The 25,965-nt window shown below is 39.8% G+C and overlaps 1 protein-coding gene across 3 annotated transcripts in view; it reads right to left on the reverse strand.

The window, feature by feature from the left end:
- The window catches only part of LOC101172697 (rho-associated protein kinase 2), a 72,548-nt gene extending 60,698 nt beyond the window's left edge, over window positions 1-11,850 (reverse strand). For 2 of the 3 annotated variants that reach the window (XM_023951818.1, XM_023951816.1), the window contains exon 1: window positions 10,998-11,850. In XM_023951818.1, coding sequence (XP_023807586.1) covers window positions 10,998-11,114 — 117 coding nt within the window. In that variant the 5' untranslated portion in view covers window positions 11,115-11,850. The remainder of the gene's footprint in view (window positions 1-10,997) is intronic. The other variant, XM_023951817.1, reaches the window with a different exon arrangement.
- Window positions 11,851-25,965: the final 14,115 nt, after the last annotated feature.

Below are 25,965 nucleotides of genomic sequence, written 5' to 3' on the forward strand. Positions count from 1 at the left end.
CGCAAGCTTGAATGATGTGTGGGAGGATATGTTTCACCGTCAGGTCGAGAAGATGAAATAATATGACGGGGGCCAGATGGATGGCTTAAGCGTGGGAACCTTCTGTTCTCTTCTATGGTCTTCTTCTCACTCAGACCCTCATTTGAGACTAAAAATACACAAAGCTTCACAATCAAAGGAGGAAACATTGGTTTAGACAGGGACAGAACACATTTCTGCAAACAATCATTGTTAACCCAAATGATCTTTTGGATAACTCAATTTACCATGGAGAAGATTCTGAAAAGTTCGTTGGAGCTGTACTAAAGTTGTAGGGCTGCCCCAATCAGACGACCTGATCGGAAATCAAGCCCGATCACGTGGTTCATGGCTTGATCAAAATTGGAGTCTGTAGCCCAATCAGGGATCGGACATATCATTTTTTCTTATTATGATCAGAGCTTTATATTTCAAGCTTAGTATTCCAGACAAATATGTTGCAAGAAGTCTGCATGTTGTAAAGGGATCACCACATTTTATTGCAGCGTTAGTTTGAGCACAACAACAGCTAAACTAAGGTAGCAAGACATTCAATAACTTTTTATCTATGTTTTAAACTGACAGCAAGTCTCTCTGTTAGGTTGTCTTAAAGCAAACAACGACCTACGAAGGCATTTTAACAGAAAAAAGATCAGCTTTTTGTTTCTTTTTAATGACATTTGCTCTCTCCTGCTGCTGACAGAAAGAGAGATGGCTGAGATTTACTGCAGCAGGAGAAGATATTTAACCCCTTATGACCCAAACTGCTTTTATTTCTATCGACAGAGCCCCAGTTGAGCAGAATTACTACTGTGGTGGTAAAAAACCCTAAATGTGATGCCCATGCTTGTTGATGGCAAGTCTTAAAAGGCAAAAAGAATAAAATCCCATATACTATATATAAAAACCACCAAAACTACTAAATGGTTACTTTGACATGAGCTGGTCAAGAATACTCATTATATTTATGCTAAAAAAACATTTTAAAATAAAGTCATCATTAATTCTTAAGAATATCTAAAGTGTTCAATAATTCTAAAGATGCTAACACTACAGTCACCAAGCTTTTTCCACATGAATAATTATTACCAGGTTATAATAGGTAATAGTTAACTATTTTTACTAGTTGATAAAGTTGCACTGTTCTTACTTGATTGTTGAAGCTACTTCACAGAAGTGATGCTGTGTAAGTGTTAAATGATAAAAGAAGGTTAATAAAAGAAAAATAGGGGGGGGGGGGGGAGACTGGATCTGTTTATTATATTTGCTCATCTTTAAAATCTGTTACAAAAGTATTGGATCATGGCTCAGTATCTGCAAATACTCCAAATTAAATGATTTTGAATCGGATTAATCAGCCACCAATTGTGTAAGTTCTCCCACTTAAAAAGATGAGAGATGCCTGTAATTTTAATCATAGGTATACCTCAACTATGATAGACAAAATGAAGGGGAAAAAACAGAAAAAACACATGGTCTGATTTTTAAAGAATATATTTTAGTTTTACACAATTTGCAAATAGAGTAAATCTCTCCAACTTTCATGTTTGTCAGAACTAAAATATTTCCAGTTAAATCACCTTAATCCTGACAAATTTCACGCTCCCTGACTAAATCAAAGAAACTAGTTGCCACCATTGTTGTTTTTTTAAACGCAGGTTTGTCCCTGAAGTGTTTGTTCCAGCCACAGTTTGCAGCCGTTTTTCTACATTTAATTCTAATAATATCTTAACATTAATGAATCGTTATCTAATCATCACGTTATGTCGTGACGGATCGATTATATATTACATTGGTGAATCAGCACCTCTAGGGCAGTAGCCCCTTATTTTACGAATGGGTTATGTTCCATAAATAACCCACTATAGGTGAAATGTGTGAACTAGGATTACGGGTGTTTTCAGGGTTTTAGGACCCATTAATACACACTTTATACACTTTTCTCAGACAGGCATGAACACCTTTTTCTCTTTAAACTATCAAAGTTCAAACCTACATAGAAATGGTAAATGGTGTATACTTATATAGCGCTTTACAAACTTCCTAGGAGGCACAAAACGCTTTACAGTCACAGTCCCATTCAGCCACGTACACACACATTCATACATTGATCTGCTGCAGAACACTGGCACCAAACTAACTACCAAGAGCAATCTGGGGTTCAGTGTCTTGCCCAAAGACACATGGTCGGGCAAGAGGGAACCTAGCCTGCCGTCAACCACTCTACATCTGCACCACGGCCACCTACAGAAAAATAAGACAAATAATTAATAGAAAAATATGTCCAGTATTATGTAATGAAACCCCAAAACTGATAGCGGTCAAAGATTCAAGTAAATATGGCTAACTGAACGCATTCTGTACAATAGACACAGCTAGGGGTGCAGGGCTCCAGACTAACTTTTTTCACTAGGAGCACAGTGGCCCCTAACTGAAAATTTTAGGGGCACAACCAGAAAATTTAGGGGCGCATACCGTAAATCAACATGCTAACCAAATCTATTAATTTCCACTGTATTACTAATAAATACTTTAATAATAGATGCAGAAATTAAAATGTGATGTTTCAAATTCAGTGTCACATTTTATTCTGCACTTTTGAAGATGCGGGTAAACTGACAAAAGCATCGCTGTCATGACAGTACAAATAAGTAAAGAAAACGGATAGAAATTTATCTTTGTGACACCAAATAGGTGCAGCCAGGATGCACAATAAGCGTGTTTGAGATCACCCAGGTGAACTCAACGCTGCGCAGATCACCTGGTGTGAGACATATATTTTTGTTTTTGCTCCAACATCACCTGTCAATCATCACAAAAATATCGCGAGAAAGGGGTGGGAGCAAGGGGCAAACCTACCCGGACAAGCTGCCCTACAGCTGCCCTAAGCTGCCCTACAGCTGCCCTACAGACTACAAAACAATGCATTATGGGACATGTGTCCTGATGGTTTTTGTAGTTGAGTGATTAATTAAAATAATTTAAAATACCAATTCATTAAAAAATGCTACATACATCACAAAACATTAAAATAATCATAAAATATATAATAACACAGATCATACTAAGGGGGAGAAGAATATTAAAACTAAATTGAATGTTAAGGACAACTCCATCTTCCTGTCCTCCTTTAGTCTCGCTGCAGATTCGCCTTCATCTCACAGCCCAGCACGGACTGCATGCATTTAGAAAATTACGAGCGAATAGATACGTTCTAAAGGAAAGTAAGGAACTCCTTAATGTGGTCTGGGGAGGGAGGGGGCTGTCAGGTTTCCTGCTTTCAAGCCCTGTCATTGTCACGCCCCCAAGAGTCATTTACCCCACTGTGATTGGTTGGTCATCTCCGTGCACGACAATGAACAAGTGTCATTCATACAAACTGGCGGCCTGCAGTCACATTAAACTTTCTTATTAAGGCGGGGACCGCAAAATATCATCTTGGAGACTGCAAATAGCCCGCGGGCCGCGAGTTTGAGACCCCCGCTGTAGACTCTGGCCCTGGTACACTAGCCGCAGGTGGGAAGAACGAATCAATAGTTCGCTTATTCATAGCTCAGACACACACATATCAGGTTGTGATGATTCCTTCCCACAGATGTTTACGCGCGCTCGATTATCTATAGGCCCCTCCCCCTCCACGCATTTTAGCCACTTAAAGTGGCTTTCCCTATTCTTCTCACACGCAGTGGCCGCCTCACAGACGGGCATCACGCGAGTGTGTGCTCGCGTTTAATGAATATGTGCGCGAGTGTGTGTGTCTGCCTGCGTGCGTGTGCGCTCGCGTCTCATTGATTATTTCATTGATCATTGACGTGCCCCTTCAACGTTTGATGTATAAAAAATACGAAGGGTGGGGGAGGCAAATTTACTGGTCGCGCATGTGCGACTGGATGTAAAATTCAGTCGCACACTCTCAAATTTTGGTCGCAAAATGCGACCAAATGGTCGCAGTCTGGAGCCCTGGGGTGTGACGATAACCGCATCACCGCACTTTTTCTTTGAAGTCCTGCATATGGTGCGTGATTGGAACCATAATAAACACATAAGACACATTCATGATAACTTACTTTTTCTGCTAGTCCTGTGTTCAAGGGTTTCTGGGGAAAAACATTTTATTACTGTTCTCCTTCACTCCCTCCTGCCGGCGCCTCTCACTCCCTGTTGCGCTGCACGCGCTCCCTCTTCTTACACACACGCGTGCGGTTTCAGCAGCACACACACATCCTCATTCTACAACAGAAGTTTCCGTCTCACAGGGAAATACGACACATTTACTGCGTTCTAATTATTCATTTCCATTGTATTCATTTCCATTACAAGCTGCGTGCGTTCTTGTAATGCAAGAATGTACGCATGAATCCAAGAATGCAAGACTGAATCTATATATCAATAGGTAAGCAGCTTGGTTTGAAGAAATCAACTGTGGGGGCAATTATTAGGAAGACATACAAGACCACTAATAATCTCCCTCGATCTAGAGCTCCCTGCAAGATCTCACCCCGTTGGGTCAAAATGATCACAAGAACGGTGAGCAAAAATCCCAGAACCACATTAGGGGATCTAGTGAATGACCTACAGGGAGCTAGGACCAAAGTAACAAAGGCTACCATCAGTGAGACACTACGCCATCAGGGACTCAAACCCTGCAGTGCCAGACGTGTCCCCCTGCTAAGGCCAGTACATGTGCAGAACCGTCTAAAGTTTGATAGAGAGAATTTGGACGATCCAGAAAAGGATTAGGAGAATGCCTTATGGTCAGATGAAACCAAAATAGATTTTTTTTGGTTAGAACTCTATTCGTTGTGTTTGAAAGAGAAAGAAGGCTGAGTTGCATCCAAAGGACATCATACCTACTGTAAAGCATGGGGGTGGAAACATCATGCTTTGGGAAGGAAAGAATGAAAAAGTATTGTTCGATTTTGAGTGAAAACCTCCTTCCATGAGCAAGTGCATTGAAGATGAAACATGGCTGGCTCTTACAGCATGACAACAATCCCAAAACACACTGCCTGGGTAACAAAGGAGTGGTTTTGTAAGAAGTATTTCAAGGTCCTGGAGTGGCCTAGCCAAGCTCCAGATCTCATCCCCATAGAAAATCTTTGGAGGGAGTTGAAAGTCTGTGTTGCCCAGTGACAGCCCCAAAGCATCACTGCTCTAGAGGAGATCTGCATGGAGGAATGGGCCAAAAATACCAGCAACAGTTTGTGAAAACCTTGTGAAGACTTGCAGAAAATGTTTGACTGCTGTCATTGCCAACAAAGGCTATATAAAGAAGTATCGAGTTTAACTTTGTTATTGGCCAAATATTTGTTTTCCACCATAATTTAAAAATTACAAATTATTTAAAAATCAGACAAAGTGGTTTTTATGGATTTTTTTCTCCTTTTGTCTCTTATAGTTGAGGTATACCTATGATATAAATAACATCTTTTTTTAAGTGGGAGAACTTCCCCAATTGGTGGCTGGCTAAATACATTTTTGCACCATTGTATATAGGAAACCATTTGTGAAACAATTCTTCAGAAATGCCTGCTTGCAAAGATTCAACATTCCTTAAAGGTCACGTTAGCTATTTGCCAAAAATCAGGAGATACAATTTTGAACATTTTCGTGTTTTGCTATTTTTTATTAGGGATGTTTCAACTGAAAAAATAAAAATCTTGGGTAGTCTAAATACGAAGATATGAAGAAGGAGGTTAATACAGCTGGTCAGGAATATTTATCAGAGTCAAGTTTGCAAAGTCTTTGCTAGCTTTGCGAACTCTGCCCTAAAGCAGTAAACTCTGTCCCTGATTTTTTTCTTTACTTCTTGGTTATGGAAACCCAGAAGCTGCATTACTGACTAAAGACGACATTCTGACAACGTCAATGCTAAACGTCCCTTACTGGAGAACAGCAAATGCCAAAAAAGACCACAAAGAGGCCTGCTGGTCTCACCAAAGGAGGTGTGGAGCTGAGACTGGTTTGTTTTGAAGAAAAGAGAAAAAAATAATAATTGGCCGGGGCCATCATCCCCAGTGCCTTATAAGGCAGTGTTTCTATCCAGCAAGCGCACTGAAGCCGGGATCGCTTCTGCCTGCCTGAGAGCAGTTCTACAGCACTCCAGAGATGAAGCAGTGCCTCGAGCTGACTCTCAAGAGGACACTGCATGCAGGGTTATCTCCACCTCCCACAGTCACAGAAGACGGTGGAGAGGAGGTGGATATCTTCCATGAAATGCTAACAAGGAGAAGCAAAAGATGCTGAGAGACAAAAAAAAACAGGGGTGTTTAATAGGTACACAGTTGGGATAAAACAAAAAATGCAAAGTGGATGAGTATAAAAAGTAGCAAACATGGAAATATAATGGGAACAAGTTAAACATGTAATTGAATTGTTTGTAACTGCTACCAGGACATGTTGTGGGAGGCACTACAGTAACTTTTGGTTTTTGGTATCTTCAGAACCCATCAGGTCAGCAGCAAAACCAAAGTCTGTAATTGCAGCTAAAATTGCTTGCAGATCCTGAAAGGATGAGCTAAATAAAGCAACGACAAAGAGATCAAGCTAAAGTGAAAGGAGGAAAAGTGCAATCACTCAAAGGCGCATTGAGCCACATGTAGTAGCCAACTTTTCCCCTCAGTGAGGTCATTTCCTGCAGGAGAGCAACTTACATTTTTTTGTAATAAAGTGTCCACATTTTTTTAAATCTCCAAAATGCCCTTTAAAGGGCCTATATCATGCAAAATCATTTTTCTGAGCTTTTAAGTGCATTACAATGTTCTTTCCTCATTAAAATTTACCCCAACAAAGTATTTTGATTCATTCATGCATTTCTAAGTGTTCCTCTAAAAAAACTGCGCTCTGAGTACGAGCCCCTCCCGACCCACGAAAACAAGCCAATTATCACAAGCTGATGTAGACAAGTGAGAGGATACCCTTCCAGGAAGAGTCTGCACTCTAAGCACCGCCCCCAGGCTAACACACCCACTGTTTTCGTAGAGCTAGCAGTAATCGGCTAAAATGCTTTCCTTTCATTCATTTAGTCATTCATTCTTCTTCCGTTTGTCCCTGTCGGGGTCACAGGGCTGCTGGAGCCTATCCCGTCCACTTATGGGCAAAGGCAGGGGACAACCTGGACAGGTCACCAGTCTGTCGCAGGCTCACACATATCTGCTTTCTTTTTATGTGCACATTATTCACATCCATCTTTGGATGTTGTTCTTTTTTCTGGGTGAAACGTAGACCGGCTGCCGAGGCAGACTCTGGGTTGACGTCATGAAAAATGGGCGGCACCCACACGGAGCGAAAGCCGGTGCCTCAGAGATCGAGTTGTCTACTTCCAGTTAGGGAAAGAACTCAGGAAAATAATATTTATTAAAACCATTAATTATTTCCTGTGCCAAAGGTAATATCTTATTTACATGGATACTGTTTACTGTAAAAGCTTAAGAATAGCATGGTATAGGCCCTTTAAATGTTTCCCCTTAACAAGGTCAGCTTGTGCTTGGCATTTGCAGGCTACCAAAAAATGATCAACAAGTTTACACCAGGGTAATGTTGCAGAGAGCTCAGGTAAAACTTAATGAATGCTGATAGAGGCTATATAGTGAAATTGAGTCATTACACCATTTGCATATGGCTATACGGGCATCCTTTATTCAATATTTGCTGATCACTCTGTTCTCTTTAGGCATGGGGGTTCATTTAGGGCGCAGGTCCAGTTAGTCAGAGGTCCAGTTAAAAAAAATTCTTGAAATTAAGGTCTGAAAAAAATGCATGTCTAAATATTCAGTGTAATATATTTTAGTAGCCAAGGGTTGCACATCTGCATGTAATTAATATGTAACTCTCACTTCAAATTGACAGAATTTAATGTCACATAACATAAAACACATGGAACTATGCGCCACACATGCACACAACAAATGCCAACATCACCAAGAAAAGTAGATAAACGGAGGATCCACTAGCCCTCATTAGCTTCTTTCCACAAATCAAACACCTCCCCAGGAGAATGAACATTTAAACAAAAGTTGGAAGTTTTTCAGTCAGTTTGCATTTCATAACTGCTTCCTGCAGCCTTTCTGTAGGAAAAAATTATGAATCTCCCTTTTACAAGTCTCCTCAGTACCAAAACATCTTCAGCAGGTTATAACTTTATTTGATTGAATCTTCATTATCTGTAAAATATTTGCGGCTGGTTTAACAAACTGTGATGAAGATTTTCCCTTTAATTTAAAGTGGGGGCTAACAACAGGATTCTAACTTCAGCCGCATCCAACTTTTAAGGTGTGACAGATAAATGAAACAACACAACCATCGTAAAACTGGTATTTTCTAAATATAATATGAAAGTGAATCCACTGTGTCTACATCTTTATTATTGTGAGATTGTGTGAAACATTCGAGAGTCAGTCACTGCATATTATGTAGAGTGAAACAACTGTTTCCATAAATCCATACGTTTTGTTTGCAAACAGCAGCTTTATGTTTTGTTGAAGTTGAAGACTCTTCTTCAGTTTCCTCACTAGATCTTTTCTCCCCAAAGAAACTTTCCAAACACGTCTTTTTGTTTGGCTTTTGTTAGATTTGTGCTTTGGGCTAATAACTTAGCTAGCGCTCCGAGCGAGCAGTCGCTTTATGTCACGTGATGCGGCAAGACAGGCAGATGTGGTGAACAGAATCCAGTAGTTTTCCTAAATCAAACTTAATTCTGAATCAGAAAATGAAAAGGAGGAAAGAATCAAAGTTAGCGTATGCATTTCTTTCCCGTCTACGGCCCGGTACCAAGCTGCTCTGGACCAGTAATGGTCCATGGCCCCCTCCAAAAGTGATGTGGAGGGGGCCACGAAAATATGTTCATATATGACGAGCTGGGAGTGAGAATGTGTTGGTTACAACAAAAACAAGAACTGCACCATTTAACATTGGGGCCCCCATCGTAATAGTTTCGCATCAAGGTCGGATCTGGGTCCACACGACCCAGCGTCTAGCGCTAGCGTGAGAGAATCTAAACAAAGGCATGCTGGGAAATTAGCTCACAAATTTTTTGTGTTCTCCTTTGGCTCAGCAGAAAAAGACAAAAGAACGACAAAGTTTTTAGTTATTTTTTCACTAAAAACTCCATAATAATAATTAAAGGACCAGAGGGAACAATATTAGGATATAAAAAATATATAGTTGGAGTGGGACTTTAAAAATCTGCCTTTTAATTGTAGAGTCAGAAAAAAATACTGTAAGCCATTTTTGGAGAACACTGACAGAAGAGTCACGCGTCCCTTTTCCGCTACTTCTTCAAAAAAAATTAAAAAACTAAAAATATAATACATATATAAAGATCCTACTTTATGCTAACAAAAAGGGCAAACCTTCATTTTACAAAAGACTAAGGACAAATAGTTCAATCTTCTTTGTTCTTTTTCGTAGTTGCTAAGCTACAGAGGAAAGGGATTTGTGATTCACTGTAACAAGAAATGAAGCCCAAGAGTTGTGGTGACATTTCTGGTTTACTTGTTATTATTTCACCTGCACAAAAGAGATGGCAGAACTACCAGTGTTTTTTTGTGGTTCAATTCCCATACTGAAAAAGTCTCAATTCAAACAACAAAGGGCAACTAAAAATGGAAAACCATCCGCAGCCATCCGCCCCCTTTCCACAAGCTTCCCACATAGACTTTGTCTGAAACACTCAACACCTCTGTCTTCCCGGTTCATGTCCAGGAAGTAAACACCACTGCTTTCAGAAGAGTTTTCTGCAGAAGCTTTGAGGATGGAGAAGGACTGTTTTTGTTGTACAGAAGAAGGATGAAGGGGTGGGATGTGGAGGAGGTCCTGAACAAGATGGGACCAATTACAAGGTAGACAGAGACTTTGCCTTTTATTTTGGCAGACCTCCATAAAGACCCATTCTGGTAAAAACAGTGTTATTGGTGTTATTAACATGTTCTTGAGGCTTTTCTCATATGTTTAAAAATAAAACTCGGAATTTCTAAATATTTGTTCATTCAAATGTTTAATCAGGATTATTAATGCTATTGGAAAAAAAGATTGTAGGTGTGACATAAAAATACAGCAGGCAGATTACCAGCTCCCTGCTCCACTATTATGATGCATTCACTTGCAGACAAAGATCCATGTCTGCCTTTGTTCTACCTCATCTGAGCTGGTATCTGGCTCAAAACTGTACGGCTGGACAGCTCCAATATCACTTGCCATTTTTGTTGCATGGATAATGTTAAGTGGGGGGTGTGAGGGGCTGTAAGCTAGCAGGAGAGCATGCAGACAGATGGATGGAGGGGGTTGGACAGGTTTACTCTGCACCAAAAGTTCCAGAAAATGAAACTGCTTTTCTGATTTTATCTAAAAACGGCATAATCATGATTAAAAAACCGGTGGGAATAATTTTAGAATATAATCAAATGATGATCAAGTGGGAATTTAAGGAAAATAAATGTCTGACCCAGTGTTTTGAAATATTTAAGCTTCAGACAGTTGTCAAAAGGAAAGTGTTTCCTTTGGAAAACAAAACACTGGGAGTCAAATGTGTTTTTTAAGGGAACATCACACGTTTTAAATGTTCAGTAAGTCTGTAGCTGACGGTTATCTAAGAGGGAGTTTTGCCCTGAAGTATTAGACTCCAAGACCACACCAAGATGGACATTTTCCACTGGTTATCCAAATCTGTAGCCACAAACTGCATCTCGACTCCGCCTAAAGCTCTCATCTCATCAGATCAGGCCCGTCTAAGTGAATCCACTGGCTCTGTTCCCTTTCTTCCTGATCAACACCAGAATGGAAGAGAAGAAGCTTGATGCTGGAGTGGAGGAAGATGAGAGGAACTTTGTTCAAAAATGACTGAGCAGCAGCTGCAAGCTAACGGGAACGGGGGGTTGTGGGGGAACCCTGAAGGTGCACGCGCTTTTCCTAAACTCACGTGGTGTTGTTAGCGGTTCAAATAAGTAACAAAACATGCTTCATTAAATATCCGCTGAACTTACCAGCAAACTTTCGAGGTTTAAGGCGGACCTCGGGTCTCTGAGCATGTCCTCCAGCCTCTTCAGCCGTGTTTCCATCCTCCTCTCGGCGCCCGCCGACACGGCCGCAGAGTCGCTCATTGTAAGGGAATTTGACAAATCTTGAGACGTTGTCCACGCGGTTTTGTTCTTTCCAAACGTCCACGGACGCTCGTCTTTGTCCGGGGCTAATGGCCGTAGGCCTAGCAGAACCGCCTTGGGCTCTCAGCCCACCCAAAGCGCTGCCAGCAGGAGCAGCACGACAATGAGGGAAAATACTCCAACAGATAGAAAAAGAAGCAGAAAACTCCCAACCTTTCCCAAGTTAAGTATTGAACCCCCACTACGTTTGCAGTCTCTGTGGGGGGAAATGGGGGAGAAAGCTGCTGGAATGTTTACCTCGCGTTAAGGGAAAGATGCATATTTGGCGCAACTCGGCGATAAAGTTTGAATTTGGAGATAGTAGCAGCAGGGCGTTTTCTCTGCCTGCGCCCCAAACCGAACCGAAGAGGTTTTGGCCTCCTGGAAATTCTTCGGACTCGCCGTTTCGGAGAATTTTCCACTTATTTTCACCCCATTCAAAAACACAGCTGTCGAATTGTAGTTTAATCCCGCTGCCACAAGTCATCTGAAAGGACAAATGTGGCCGTTCTCCCTCGCTGAATTTTTAGTTGGCAAATACTTTTTTCCTGAACTTCGTCATGCGATGTTTTTTGTTTGTCCTCCTGCGTTTCATTCTTGTTGGGCTGCTGTCAAACAAAAATCTTCCCCACCCGGAGAGGAAGGTCTCCGAGCAGCTGAATTCCTCACATCTACACAAACACACAGAGGCGGCAGTAGTGTCTCCTCCCTCTAACATCAACCAGTACTCCATTACCCAGAAGCCCTCACTCTTCTGAAAACATGTTAGCTGCTTTGTTAAAATAAACTGGTTAAAACCAAATATTGTGTTCCCACGCCGTATTTCCAGAGATTACATAACATGTGTAATCTTTCTAACTTTGCTGTAGTTTGATCTTCTGCCCAGCCATTTTTTTATTCATAAACAAAAAGTTCTACATTTTCAAGTTGTTTTTGGTTGAATTGGAAATGTACCCAAAATCATGAAAACTTTTGAAAGTACACAAAATTACACAATATTTTAATAGAATTCCCCATAAATGTAAATGACTCTTAAGCACATCATGTACTGTGTTGTTGTCTGCATATGTGCTTCTGTGCTTCAATATTGAGCAGCAACGCCGAGACGCCCCCACCACATTGTAATCCATCTACACCCCATGCTAAGCAAGGTGCCCCTATGGCTGCGCCTCAGTCCACTTTGTGTGTTTCTGTTGTATGTCTGATCTTGTTCGGGTTGTAAACTGTGCTTACACTGACACTAAGGATTTGTTTTGTTTTGCTTTTCTTGGATCCTTATTTTCCTTGATTTTATTCTCTTTTTAAATATTTAACTCAGTGAATGAAAGGTATAAAGCAAAATTCTTTCTGATACAACCTAGAAAACAACTGTCAAAACTGTGTTTATTCTGTCTTGTTTGTTCTTCTGTAATTGTTTTTCTGGCAGCAAGTACTGGATTATTTTGCTTATATCATATGTTAAGCAATATGTTTGTAATCAGAAACACAGAATCTAATTAATTGGCAGATAGCACATTCTCTTCTCTAACCACCAATGCCAAATAATTCCACAGGTTAGCTGAGAGTCTTTAATATTTTTAATTGGTTGGCCAAAGGACGTGGAGGCAGGACTTGGTAAATTTAGGAAGGTGGTGGGCCCTGCCTTATGAGCGTTTGACAGTTTTGTATTTCAATTTGAATTTTGACACAAAAACTCCATGACAAATTACAATGCAATAAGTTACTTTACAACAAGTTTAAAGCAAACAATGTATTAGAATGTCATTTTTTAATATTGTATAGTAAATTGCAAAATATATTTTCAAAATGTGCCCTGCGACAGACTGGCGACCTATCCAGGATGTCGCCTGCCTTCGCCCAGAAGTGGCTGGGATAGGCTCCAGCAGCCACGTGATCCCGAAAGGAAACAAACGGCTTAGAAGATTAATAATGAATGAATGGATTTTCAAAATGAAAGGTCAAACTTCATATTGATTTGTAAATTGCAAAATGTTGTCATTTGAAATATGATATCAAAAAACCCATGACCATTTAAAATGCAATTGAATTTGTTATTATTAGTATTATTATTGTCATACTGAATTGTAGTTTTTAATATTAAATTCTAAAAAGCAAAATGTATTATTTTCCAAATTTGAATTGCATACTGACTTGTCAGTTGCAAAGTGCTTTTTCAAATTGCATGATTAACTTGTAATTTCAATTGTCAATTGAGGATTGCATATTACTTTGAATTGTGTTTTGAAAAACACTTCCACACATTGCTTATTTAGCAGTTCTTTTCTCTAAGATGCTTTGGCACAACTAATGAAGAAGCTGTTACTTTTACAAACCACTAGATGACGCCAAAGATCACATGATTTGCACACGAGAAGCAGGGGAAACTCAAGTACCCCTGGCTGCAGTGTGCAGACCGAGGCGTGGCTCACAGTGTGCGGGAATTGAACGCGTTGCGCTCCGCCCATTGTATGTGAATCTTCTTGGTCCCCGCAACAGCCGTATTTTCTTCACATTTTATAAGTTTCCACATGCAATGTTGCCACTTACCAGATTCGGTAGTGTACCCTGAGATGACAAAATTAAGACTTGCCCTATACATTTTTTGAAATTTAGGGAAAATTTGTTATTTTGATTTTAGGATATGTATTCTCCTGCTTTAACCCTTGTGCTATCTTAGATGACCCCCCCCCCCCCTTACATTGACGTGTTCTCCCTACCAGTGGATAAAGGTGGAAAGATTTCATGTAATCCATGGACACCAGTGAAGATCACAAATCATTGAAGAAAAAAGGTTCAGATTACTGTCTAAAGCAGGGTTCTCAAACTCAATTTACCTGGGGGCCACAGAAGGCAGGGTCTAACTGAGGGTGGGCCGCAACTTCAACGCACACACGCAACTTGTGAGTGTCTGAGAGCCAGCTTCGCCTTCATCTCACCCCCCACCCCCCACCCCCACCCCCCCCGGCCTGGTCTAGCTAAGATCCAAGCCAGGCGCTGGTTCGTCTAAAACACGTCTATCGTTGCATTTTGTTTCTGAGGCTAAATCTTGTTGTTGCTCACACGTGTTCAATGTTAAAGCCCTGTTAGCTGTCACGCATGTAGATGTGGGACATTTATTCTCCTCAGCTGACCCATCTCCTGCGGGAGTTGCGGGCTGCAGTAAGACAGCCGTGCATGAGAACCGTTTTGGTCGGGGTTGATACGCCGCCGCGCCTAACCATAACCATAACCTTAACCATCCTCCGGGTCCATGCGACCCAGAGAAATGTTCAGCACGGACTGCATGTATTTAGAAAATTACGAGCGAATAGATACGTTCTAAAAAGGAAAGGAAAGAACTCCTTAATGTGGTCCGAGGAAGGGGGCTGTCAGGTTTCCTGTTTTAAATGTTTACCTGCTTTCAAGCCCGGTTAATGTCACGCCCCCAAGAGACATGTACCCCACTGTGATTGGTTAGTTTGTCAGCTCCACGCACAACACTGAAAAAGTGTCATTCACACAAACTGGGGGGACGCATTAACATTAAACTTTCATACTAAGGCGGGGCCCGCAAAATATCATCTTGGGGGCCGCAAATAGCCCGCGGGCCGCAAGTTTGAGACCCCTGGTCTAGTGGGTCTATATGACCCAACTCCCAATGGTAAAGTGCCTAGGATAGCACAAGGGTTACAGGTTTTTTTTCTCTCAAAAAAAAGCAGGCCTTTTTAAATTATGGCTACAGGAACAAGAATGGCAGACTGAGAAAAACTGTGATGTGTCGATCACAAAACGAAAAGGCTCTTATCTCATAAATATATCTCTTATTTTGCACTAGACTACAGAGTGCAATTCACTCCTTTTTTTCCACCTCTGTATTCCCTGCTTCTGCTGAGTGGACGAACACACCACCCAGGCAACCACCCATGCCTGGACATTGATGCATTTTGCACATGCGATTGGTACAGATTGGATACCTACACCAGCTTTTCTTTGCAACTGTGACCAGATTTGCTGAAGAATGGAGAATTGCATGTATAATGGACGTACTGCCTCCGTGCAGCAGCACTTGCTGAGGAGGATCAGTTCATTGAAATCACGTCAGACTCCACCTGAGGATGAGGTTTACAGCACAGACACTCCCTGAATTCTGGCTGGGTGTGGAGAGGGAGCATCCACTCATAGGGCAGAAGGCTGTGGGCATTCTGCTTCCATTCTACATCCTATCTTTGTGAAATAGGCTTTACTTCTGACAAATAACAGAGCTAGGCTCAATATTATGCATGACTTGAGAGTTACAGTAACAAACCTGCAACCTTGTTTTGAAAAGCTGTGTAGCACAAAGCAGGCACATTGCAGCCATTAACACAACTTTTTTTTTTTTTTGCACATAGGTTCAATGTTATTGTTCTTACAAAGTGAATGATCCTTTATCTATTTTTTTTTTGTCTCTTGCCAATATGGTATTAAAGTTTAACATATTTGGCTTATTTTGTCACAGTTTTTTCTTGGGGGGAATGAACATTTTCCTCCTCCAAAGGGGGGAACAAGAGTAAATGTTTGAAAACCACTGGTTTAACTTAACAATGAATGGGCATAGCTGAGCAGTGCCTAAAACCAACAAACAACCATTTTTTTGCTCTTTTTGAATGTTGATTTTACCATGCTCATTAATATTTAAGCACAGTTGGCCTGACGCAGTGGTTCCCAAACTGGGGGGGGGGGGGGGGGGGCGCGGAGGTATTGCAGGGGGGGCGCGGTGGAGTTTAGAAACAAAGGATTTGTATGTTTGTGTCAGTGTGGGGGGGCTCGAAAATATTCTAATCTTCAGAAAGGGGGGCCCTGCAGAAAAAGTTTGTGACTGGCCTGACGAGAGCCAAGCTGTAAATGATAAGTTACTAAACACTGTGCTTAGACACTTTCCTTCTTCTGCATGAATTATTGAAATACATCTGAAGATGATTTAAAGACAAAATGTCAGCTTATTTTTAACATGAAAATATATATCTCAGGAAACACTTTTGGGCTTTGTATCCTTTTGATTTACTGGAATTGCGACAGAAAATGTTTAGGGATCAAGACATAAAACCTCTCAAAGTATAGATTATGGAAGTCTGATTATTGGTAAAAACAATAAAGAAATAATGTGACTGATGGAGGTATTTCTTAGCAAATAATGCAATAAATTATTTACACACTGTCAGATATAAAACTTGTCCTGAGTGCACCGTTTCTTTGGACATACACAGAGAAACGCAGTGATGTGGTCCTCTTCTTTATTTGTCTTCATGGACAACTCACTGAATAAAACAAATACTGTTACAACACAAAGTCTAAACATTTTCTAAAGCAAATTTGGCCACATGTTATATACATGTTACAACTTCATATTTAAAAAAGTCCTCTACATTCCAACATTTTCTGTGTTCTTCGTAAAAAAGGGAAAAAAATAAGCATTTCAAAGTTGAATCAACCTTCACTTTTCTTCATATTTGCAAATGCAAAAAATGTAGACATTAAATGATGCTAGAAAAATGTAGACAAAGAGAATAACGGTCCACCACGATTTAAAAGGTTTCAACAGATTGGACAAGGGTTTGGAGGAGGTCATTCCTCTCAGCCATAAACATGTCAGTCCATACAATTTACAGAAAAAGCTGATCATCTATACATTGACACAAGCAAGATAACAAAGTTATTGTCTGTGGTTTATTTCTTTTTCAAAAACACAGGGGAGTTGTCTTTACAATAACTTTTTTGTGGAGATTATTCAAGCAAAAGTTAAGGCAACTTCTTTGTTGTTTTTGAAAAAGTCCTAACCCTTCCATAATCCAGGCTGTTGTAGTGTATTGTCTTCCTGATCGAAGGCTTGATGCTTTTCACAATAATAGTGGCAGCTGTAAGCAATGGTAGACCTCCATGTCTTTTGATTCCTCCTCAGGCATGAACAGTGTACTTCTTTCAAACAAAGTAGAGTATAGTTCAGGTTACAAACTTTAAAATCTTTAAGTAAATTTGAATAGTTGTGATGGTGACCTTTTTTAAAATCTGTTGGCTACTTGTTGATATTATTTTGTAGTGTAGTTTTTTGTTGTGTACTTCTTTAAATTTCAACAAGCAATCTTTTTTTAGCTCTCTGGTTTTAAGCTAGTAGAAGCAAAATAAAAGCACTAAAGCACATAAAACATTTGAAATTTCTAGATCTTTTTAAAATGTTTGTTTAGGCGTGGCTGTGAAACAACAAATTTGTTCTGCTTCTGCTGGCAAGAAAAGACGTTGGTCAGAACCTGTTTTACCTTTAACATGATATCCTGAACATTTTTAATATATAAAAATAAGATAATAAAATAAAACCTTAGCAGAAATATGTTTGTGTAATAAATAAAACTTTGTGAAAACAGTAGATTGAAATATTATAAAAAATACATTACCAGCATGTGTTTCATGAAAGAATTTAACAAAATGGTGCATAACACAATAAACAGGGAAGAAATTTACTATTTTTTAAATATGAGTCTCTGAGAGCTAAGGGTTTAGAATGTCAATGGGGTGGTACTGCATAATAAAACAATATAAACATCTTTAAACTGATGCCCAACTGATTGGTTAAATAACCTTCATTTGATCAAATCCTGTAAGTTTTATCGTCCCTTCAAGCGCGAGACTTTCTTAAAGTCTCACTCAAATGAAAATTGTGATTTTGGTGTTTTTAACTTGTTCTTGTAGCATTTTTCTCATTATGGAGGATATATATATATATATATATATATATATATATATATATATATATATATATATATATATATATATAATTTAAGATTAAAACTGCTTTTCTTAGTATTTCTTTATCAAGTTGCCATGAATCAGGAGCAGATGAAAAACAGCCATTTAAAAAAGCTCTCTTTTGTGGTGCAGCAAATGAAAAGGGTGGGCCAAAGTCTCACTGCTCTGCTCCATTCTGATGCATGCACTCCATTAACTAGGGGTGTCAAATTATCGCGTTAATCACAATTAATCAATTATAGACAAATTAGCGTGTTATTTTTAAAAATCGCGTTAATCCCATTTTTTATCTAACCATTGTTGTGTTCTGACAACAGAAAACAAAGGTCCAACTTCTTACTTGCATGAATGTTTTATTTGAATTCAGCCTCTTACTTTGCTTACATTGCTTTCTGGTCAATATTTTTTGAATTGCTCAGAAAAGTGTTTCTACTGTTTTTATGTGTTAAATTTGAGCACCCTGGACCTGATGTTTTGTTCTTGTGCTTCATTTTGCTTTTCTTAATTGTTCAAGATTAGAAAAAAATATCCCTTGTTGGTGTAAAAGAAAAGATTGAAAGTCTGTTATTTTAGGAAAGCTTAATAAAGTCACTTCTTAGTCACAATTTGATCCTTTTCTGCTCCACAATGTCATTATTTAAAGGAAAATATCTCAAAATGAGGCTTTTCACAGCAATTAATAGGTTAAAAATAAATGTGATTAAAAATGGATTAATTGGATCAATTAATTACAGGTCACGATTATTTATTCGCACAAAACAATTAATTGCATGACAGCACTACCATTAAAGTCTTCATTTTCCTTGTCTGAGCCGGTATCTGGCTGGGTAGCTTTAGTATTGCTTGCCGTGATTGTTGCACCACTGATGTTGGCTTGGGGTGGGGGGCTGTAAGCTAGCAGGTGAAAGTGTAAACAAAGGGACAATGGGATAACAGCGGAGGGTTACTTCCGCTCCAACAGTCCCACTCACAACTCAAAGGCATATTTCTAATGAACTCCTGCCACTCTGTAGAAAATATGTCTTAAAAACGACATCGATTTTTACATTTTGGCTAAAAACTGCATAATTATAATCAACAGACCACTGGGAACATTTTTTACAATAGTTGAAAATATAGTTGGAGTGGAACTTTAAGTAGTCACGACCAGCTGCCATGCTACTGTTGATGTGAAACATTCCAATGTAAAATCAGAAGGCAGGTATTTGAGTGGTGCTAAACATAATAGCATAATTTTACACTCTGGGAAAAGAATTTGAGATCAGACCACATTTCTATGACAGATAAAGAAAAACAAATAAATAGAAATACTTCACATACAATTGTTCAAAAAACATCATGAAAAAAGTTTCTTTTTTCAAGAGAGATAAAAATGCCTTTTTATCTCTTTTGTTCACAGGAACATGACTGACAGTGAAACCAAACCTTGGCAAGAGGCATACTAAACCTAAACGTGTGACTTAGAGGCAGCAGATTGTATTGCACACAACTTATTCTGAATCAACAGTGTTTTCTCAGCTGGGCTCTCTGCTTGCACCTGCTTCAACACAGACTACATAACATTGACTAACTGAGAGTGAAGTGAGCCTTGTTATTTGTGAATAAATGCACAAGCAAGCAATCACTGAATGTTTCAGTCTCCACAGAACAAACTAGAAGTTAGAGTAGGATTGTAAAGTGGTTTTCTTATGTCTGAACTGTTTCTCCTCACAGGGTCAAATTACAGAGGAAATCATTTTAAGACAAACAAGTGAAAAAGTTAAACTGCATTTAACTTCCTTATTTTCCAACCTTTTTGATAAATGGTTGAAATTTTGACAGGCATATTTATCTGGTCCAATACTGAATCTGAAATGTTGTGTTTCATGTGTGTGTCAGATGTTTCCATGTATGTATGTTTCGTGCCTATAGTTGTAAAATGTGTAGTTACATGTGTATATGTTTATCTGAAACTAAATGTGTCCTCATTACAGAGTAATACAGAGTGAGTGCATAGGGTTTGTAATAAATTTGGACTAGGGCATGCATGGATTTTACTTCTCCCTATCTTTTGGATGTTTCTTGTCTTTTTTTTTATCTCGTCCAATTTTTTTCTTTTAAAGTATATGTCAGACGTATAATATTATCATCATCATAATCAGATTCAATTTTGACCCAAAGTTTGGCATACCACACACTGCCACAATGTACTTCATAGGTACATCAAATTTGGAGGTTGGTTTGACAGTCTTAGATTGAACAGGACATCAAACCTATTTTGGAGAAAAAAATCAGACTCCTTCTTGTTAGGTTTAGCATAACAAAACATATCTAAATTAATACAAAGTATTCAAATTGAATAGACAATACTCAACAGTGTTTTATGTTAAGTCCAGGCTAATGTGCAGAGGCAGCCTATGGACCAATTGAGCACAACTTCAAGCCATGCTTTAAGTGTGTTAGCAGCAGTTAGGTACTGCTATTAAAATGCTCTTTCATAATAAAAGGTGAGGATAGCATACATTACAAAGCATCTTTCCATTGGCAATAGTTTCCCTTAAATTTCTCCAAATTTTTGTTTTACATTTTGGTAAGTTTCAAAGATTTCCTTCTTATTTTAAATACCACATGTTCTCATCAAGGTAAATCTTCCAAGTCTTTTATAATCTTAGTATTTATACTTTTGTGTACAGTCGTGGTCAAGGGTTTTGAGAATTACATAAATATTTGAAATTGGAAAAGTTGCTGCTTAAGTTTTTATAATAGTAATTTGGAAATACTCCATAATGCTATGAAGATTGATCAGATGAATAGTGAAGTCCGTCTTTGCCATGAAAATTAACTTAATCCCGAAAAAATCTTTCCACTGCCTTTCATTGCTGTCATTAAAGGACCAGCTGAGAGCCTTTCAGTAATTGTGTTGTTAACTCAGGTGAGAATGTTGAGGGGCACAAGGATTGAGATCATTATGTCAGGCTGATTGGGTTAGAATGGCAGACTTGACATGTTAAAAGGAGGGTAATGCTTGAAATCATTGTTTTTCCATTGTTCACCATGGTGACCTGCAAAGAAACGCGTGCAGCCATCATTGCGTTGAATGGAAATGGCTTCACAGGCAAGAATATTGTGGCAACTAAGATTTCACCTAAATCAACAATTTGAAGGATCATTAAAAACTTCAAGGAAAGAGGTTCATCTCTCGTTAATAAGGCTTCAGGGCGTCCAAAAAAGTCCAGCAAGCGCCAGGATCGTCTCTTAAAGAGGATTCAGCTGCCACCAGTGGCAGGAGTGGCACCAGTTTAGAGCTTGCTCAGGAATGGCATCAGGCAGATGTGAGTGCATCTGCATGCACAGTGAGGCAAAGATTTTTGGAAGATGGCCTGGTGTCAAGAAGGGCACCAAAGAAGCCACTTCTCTAAAAAAAAAACCATCAGGGACAGATTGATCTTCTGCAAAAAGTATGCTTATGGACTGCTGAGGACTGGGGCAAAGTCATATTCTCAGATGAAGCCTCTCTCTGATTGTTTGGAGCATCTGGAATAGGCTTTTCTGGAGAAGAAAAGGTGAGCGCTACCATCAGTCCTGAGACCATTCATGTGTTGGGTTGCTTCTCATCCAAGGAAGTGGGCTCACTCACAATTGTGCCCAAAAACCCAACCTTGAATAAAGAATGGTACCAAAACACCCTCCAACAGCAACTTCTTCCAACAATCCAACAACAGTTTTGTGACGAACAATGCATTTTCCAGCACAATGGAGCACCGCGCCATAAGGCAAAAGTGATAATTACACTGACCAAAAATATAAACGCAACACTTTTGTTATTGCTCCCATTTTTTATGGTATGAACTCAAAGATGTGAAACATTTTCCACATACACAAAATAACCAGTTCTCTGAAATATTGTTCACAAATCTGTCTAAATCTGTGATAGTGAGCACTTCTCCTTTGCCAAGACAATCCATCCCACCTCACAGGTGTGCCATATCAAGATGCTGATTAGACAGCAGGATTATTGCACAAGTGTGCCTTAGACTGGCCACAAGAAAAGGCCACTCTGAAATCTTCAGTTTTGTTTTATTGAGGGGGTCAGGGGACTCAGACAACCAGCCAGTATCTGGTGTGACCACCATTTGCCTCATGAAGTGCGACACATCTCCTTCGCATAGAGTTGATCAGGTTGTTTATTGTGGCGTGTGGAATGTTGGTCCACTCTTCTTCAATGGCTGTGCGAAGTTGCTGGATATTGGCAGGAACTGGAACACGCTGTCGTATACGCCGATCCAGAGCATCCCAAACATGCTCAATGGGTGACACGTCCGGTGAGTATGCGGGCCATGCAAGAACTGGGATGTTTTCAGCTTCCAAGAATTGTGTACAGATCCTTGCAACATGGGGCCGGGCATCATCATGCTGCAACATGAGCTGATGTTGTTGGATGTACGGCACAACAATGGGCCCCAGGATCTCGTCACGGTATCTCTGTGCATTCAAAATGTCATCAATGAAATGCACCTGTGTTCTTCGCCCATAACATACACCTGCCCATACCATAACCCCACCACCACCATGGGCTACTCGATCCACAACATTGACATCAGAAAACCGCTCACCCACACAACGCCACACACACTGTCTGCCATATGCCCTGAACAGTGTAAACCAGGATTCATCCGTGAAGAGAACACCTTTCCAACGTGCCAGACGCCATCGCATGTGAGCATTTGCCCACTCAAGTCGGTTACGACGACAAACTGGAGTGAGGTCGAGACCTGGATGAGGACGACGAGCATGCAGATGAGCTTCCCTGAGACGGTTTCTGACAGTTTGTGCAGAATTTCTGTGGTTATGCAAACTGATTGTTTCAGCAGCTGTCCGAGTGGCTGGTCTCAGACGATCTTGGAGGTGGACATGCTGGATGTGGAGGTCTTGGGCTGGTGTGCACACGTGGTCTGCGGTTGTGAGGCCAGTTGGATGTGCTGCCAAATTCTCGGAAACGCCTTTGGAGACTGCTTATGGTGGAGAAGTGGACATTCAATTCCCTAGCAACAGCTCTGGTGGACATTCCTGCTATCAGCATGCCAATTGCTCACTCCCTCAAACCTTGCGACATCTGTGGCATTGTGCTGTGCAGAGAACTGGTTATTTTGTGTATGTGGAAAATGTTTCACATCTTTGAGTTCATACCATAATAATTGGGAGCAATAACAAAAGTGTTGCGCTTATATTTTTGGTCAGTGTAAGTAGCTCGGGGACCAAAACATTCAAATTTTGAGTCCATGGCCTGGAAACTCCCCAGATCTTAATACCACTGGGAACTTGTGGTCAGTCCTCAAGAGGTGGGTGGACAAAGAAAAACCCACAAATTCTGACAAACTCCAAGAAGTGATTATGAAAAAACGGGTCATTTATCAGTCAGGATTTGGACCAGAAGGTGATTGAGAGCATGCCCGTCAAATTGCAGAGGTCCTGAAAAAGAATCACCAACACTGCAAAGACTGACTCTTTGCACAAATATCATGTAATTGTCGATAAAAGCCTTTGAAACGTATGAAGTGCTCGTAATTATATTTCAGTGCATCACAGAAACAACTGAAACAAAAAGCTAAAAGCAGTTTAGCATCAAACTTTGTGAAAACTAATATTTGTGTCATTCTCAAAACTTTTGGCTATGACTGTACTTGCCAATGTGTGTTTGGACCTCATGTGAAGACTTTAATTGGGTTTTGGTGCCAGTTCAGATTTTTATGTTTGTTACTTTTTATCTGTATCTCTGATTTCAGACTTTCTAGGATTATTTATTTTGACTTTTGATTTGACTTTGTCTCATGTATGGTTTGTTTATGTCATTGATAGAACAGGCCCAATCTTACCTTGTGAAACTAGGTGTTGTATGTAATTATATGTAAATTACATACAACAAATGGATTCAAACACTTCATGGTCACTGTCAGGCATGGCAGTGAAAGGGTAATGATTTGTGCAACATTTGGTCATGTAAGAAAAGAATAATTCTAATACACAATTCTAGTAGCCCATAAAAAGTAGGCAAATGATGTGGCCAAAGGAAATTCTAGTTATTAAGTTATAAAATCATAAAAAGTGCTTTTCTTCACAAAATATTTTGTAATTGTTGACTTGGTTTTGATTAATGACAGGAACTGTAGGATGTCCTATTTTATTGTTTATTTGTGGAAAATGTCAAAACTACGGAGCCCGTGTCCTGACATTAAGATATAAAAATATATCTTGTTCCCACAGATTAATATCTTGTTCACACAGATTATTATCTCGTTCGCACGAAATACTATTCCGTTCCCACAAGATGCTATTGCGATCCCTCAAAATACTATTCCGTTCCCTTGAAATGATTAACTCGTGCGAACACAATAATTATGTCGTTCGAACGCAATAATTAATCCATTCGAACGCAATAATTATTCACGTCATAAATCATTCACGCGGATATGCTCTCTGTACGCCGGCAAAAGCCGCTTTCAGCGGTAACATCCGTGTCTCTGTGACCCACATTCGTTCAAAAAAGGAACATGAAAAACAAAAATGATCACTTTAATACTGTCTCAATGAATATAAGAAAAATATCAAAAGATTTATGATAACTAGGCTGCTTTGTCATACGATAGCTCCTGCTAGGCTACTACTAGCTCCGCCGCAGAGCTCTTTGATGTATGCCGGCATTTGGGCAACTGGCTGGTCGGTTGACAGACAGCTGATATTGTAGTTTAGGGTCGAATAGGAATAATAATATTCAGGACTTGTCTTTTATTAACTTTAGCAGTCAGTTGCTTTACATTCGAAGGCTATAAGGATACATGCTAACTGACTAGCCGATCATATCCTGTTATTAATTTACGTCATAGATTTACAGCAGATGCCTTCACATTTCTGTCTGTCTGTGTCTCATTACATTGCATTGAAGACACGGAGGACGTTTAGAGAACAGATTTATTTTAAAAAGCACAGAAGCATCCATCGTATTCACGTTCACATCTGGTACGCCCTCCGTCATCTTGCTGCAAAAGGCGGTTCCTGCCGCTACTTCCGTGTCTCTGTGAGCATTCAATAGGGGTAAAAATAAAAGCAAGAATGCTTTGCAGCCAATCATTGGCCAATCACAGTGTCCCTGTGACCAAGATTTAACAACAAGACCAATGATTGGCCGCTAAGCATGCTGGGAAACGTGACGTACTGCTGTTGTTATGCTACGAGCTAAAGGTAAGTGCTTTAGGCGAAGCAGCCAGCTTAATATGATATTTTTCAGATTTTCATTGAGACAATAACAGATCGACCATTCTTGCTTTTATTTTTACCCCTATTGAATGCTCACAGAGACACGGAAGTAGCGGCAGGAAGCGGCTTTTGCAGCAAGATGACTGAGGGCGTACCAGATCATCATGAGAATGAACGTGAATACGATGGATGCTTTTGTGCTTTTTAAAATAAATAAATCTGTTCTCTAAACATCCTCCGTGTCTTCAATGCAATGTAATGAGACACACACAGACAGAAATGTGAAGGCATCTGCTGTAAATCTATGACGTAAATTAATAACAGGATATGATCGGCTAGTCAGTTAGCATGTAGCCTAATAGCCTTCGAATGTAAAGCGACTGAGTGCTAAAGTTAATAAAAGACAAGTCCTGAATGTTATTATTCCTATTCGACCCTAAACTACAATATCAGCTGTCTGTCTGTCAACAGACCAGCCAGTTGCCCAAATGCCGGCATACATCAAAGAGCTCTGCCGTAGTAGTAGCTAGTAGTAGCCTAGCAGGAGCTATCGTATGACAAAGCAGCCTAGTTGTCATAAATCTTTTGATATTTTGCTTATATTCATTGAGACGGTAATAAAGTGATCATTTTTTTTTCATGTTCCTTTTTTGAACGAATATGGGTCACAGAGACACGGATGTTACCGCTGAAAGCGGCTTTTGCCGGCGTACAGACAGCATATCCGCGTGAATGACTTATGACGTGAATAATTATTGCGTTCGAACGGATTAATTATTGCATTCGAACGAAATCATTATTGGGTTCGCACGAGTTAATCATT

The sequence above is a fragment of the Oryzias latipes genome, chromosome 22, assembly GCF_002234675.1.
Source record: "Oryzias latipes chromosome 22, ASM223467v1".
In the NCBI taxonomy this organism is placed as follows: Eukaryota; Metazoa; Chordata; class Actinopteri; order Beloniformes; family Adrianichthyidae; genus Oryzias; species Oryzias latipes.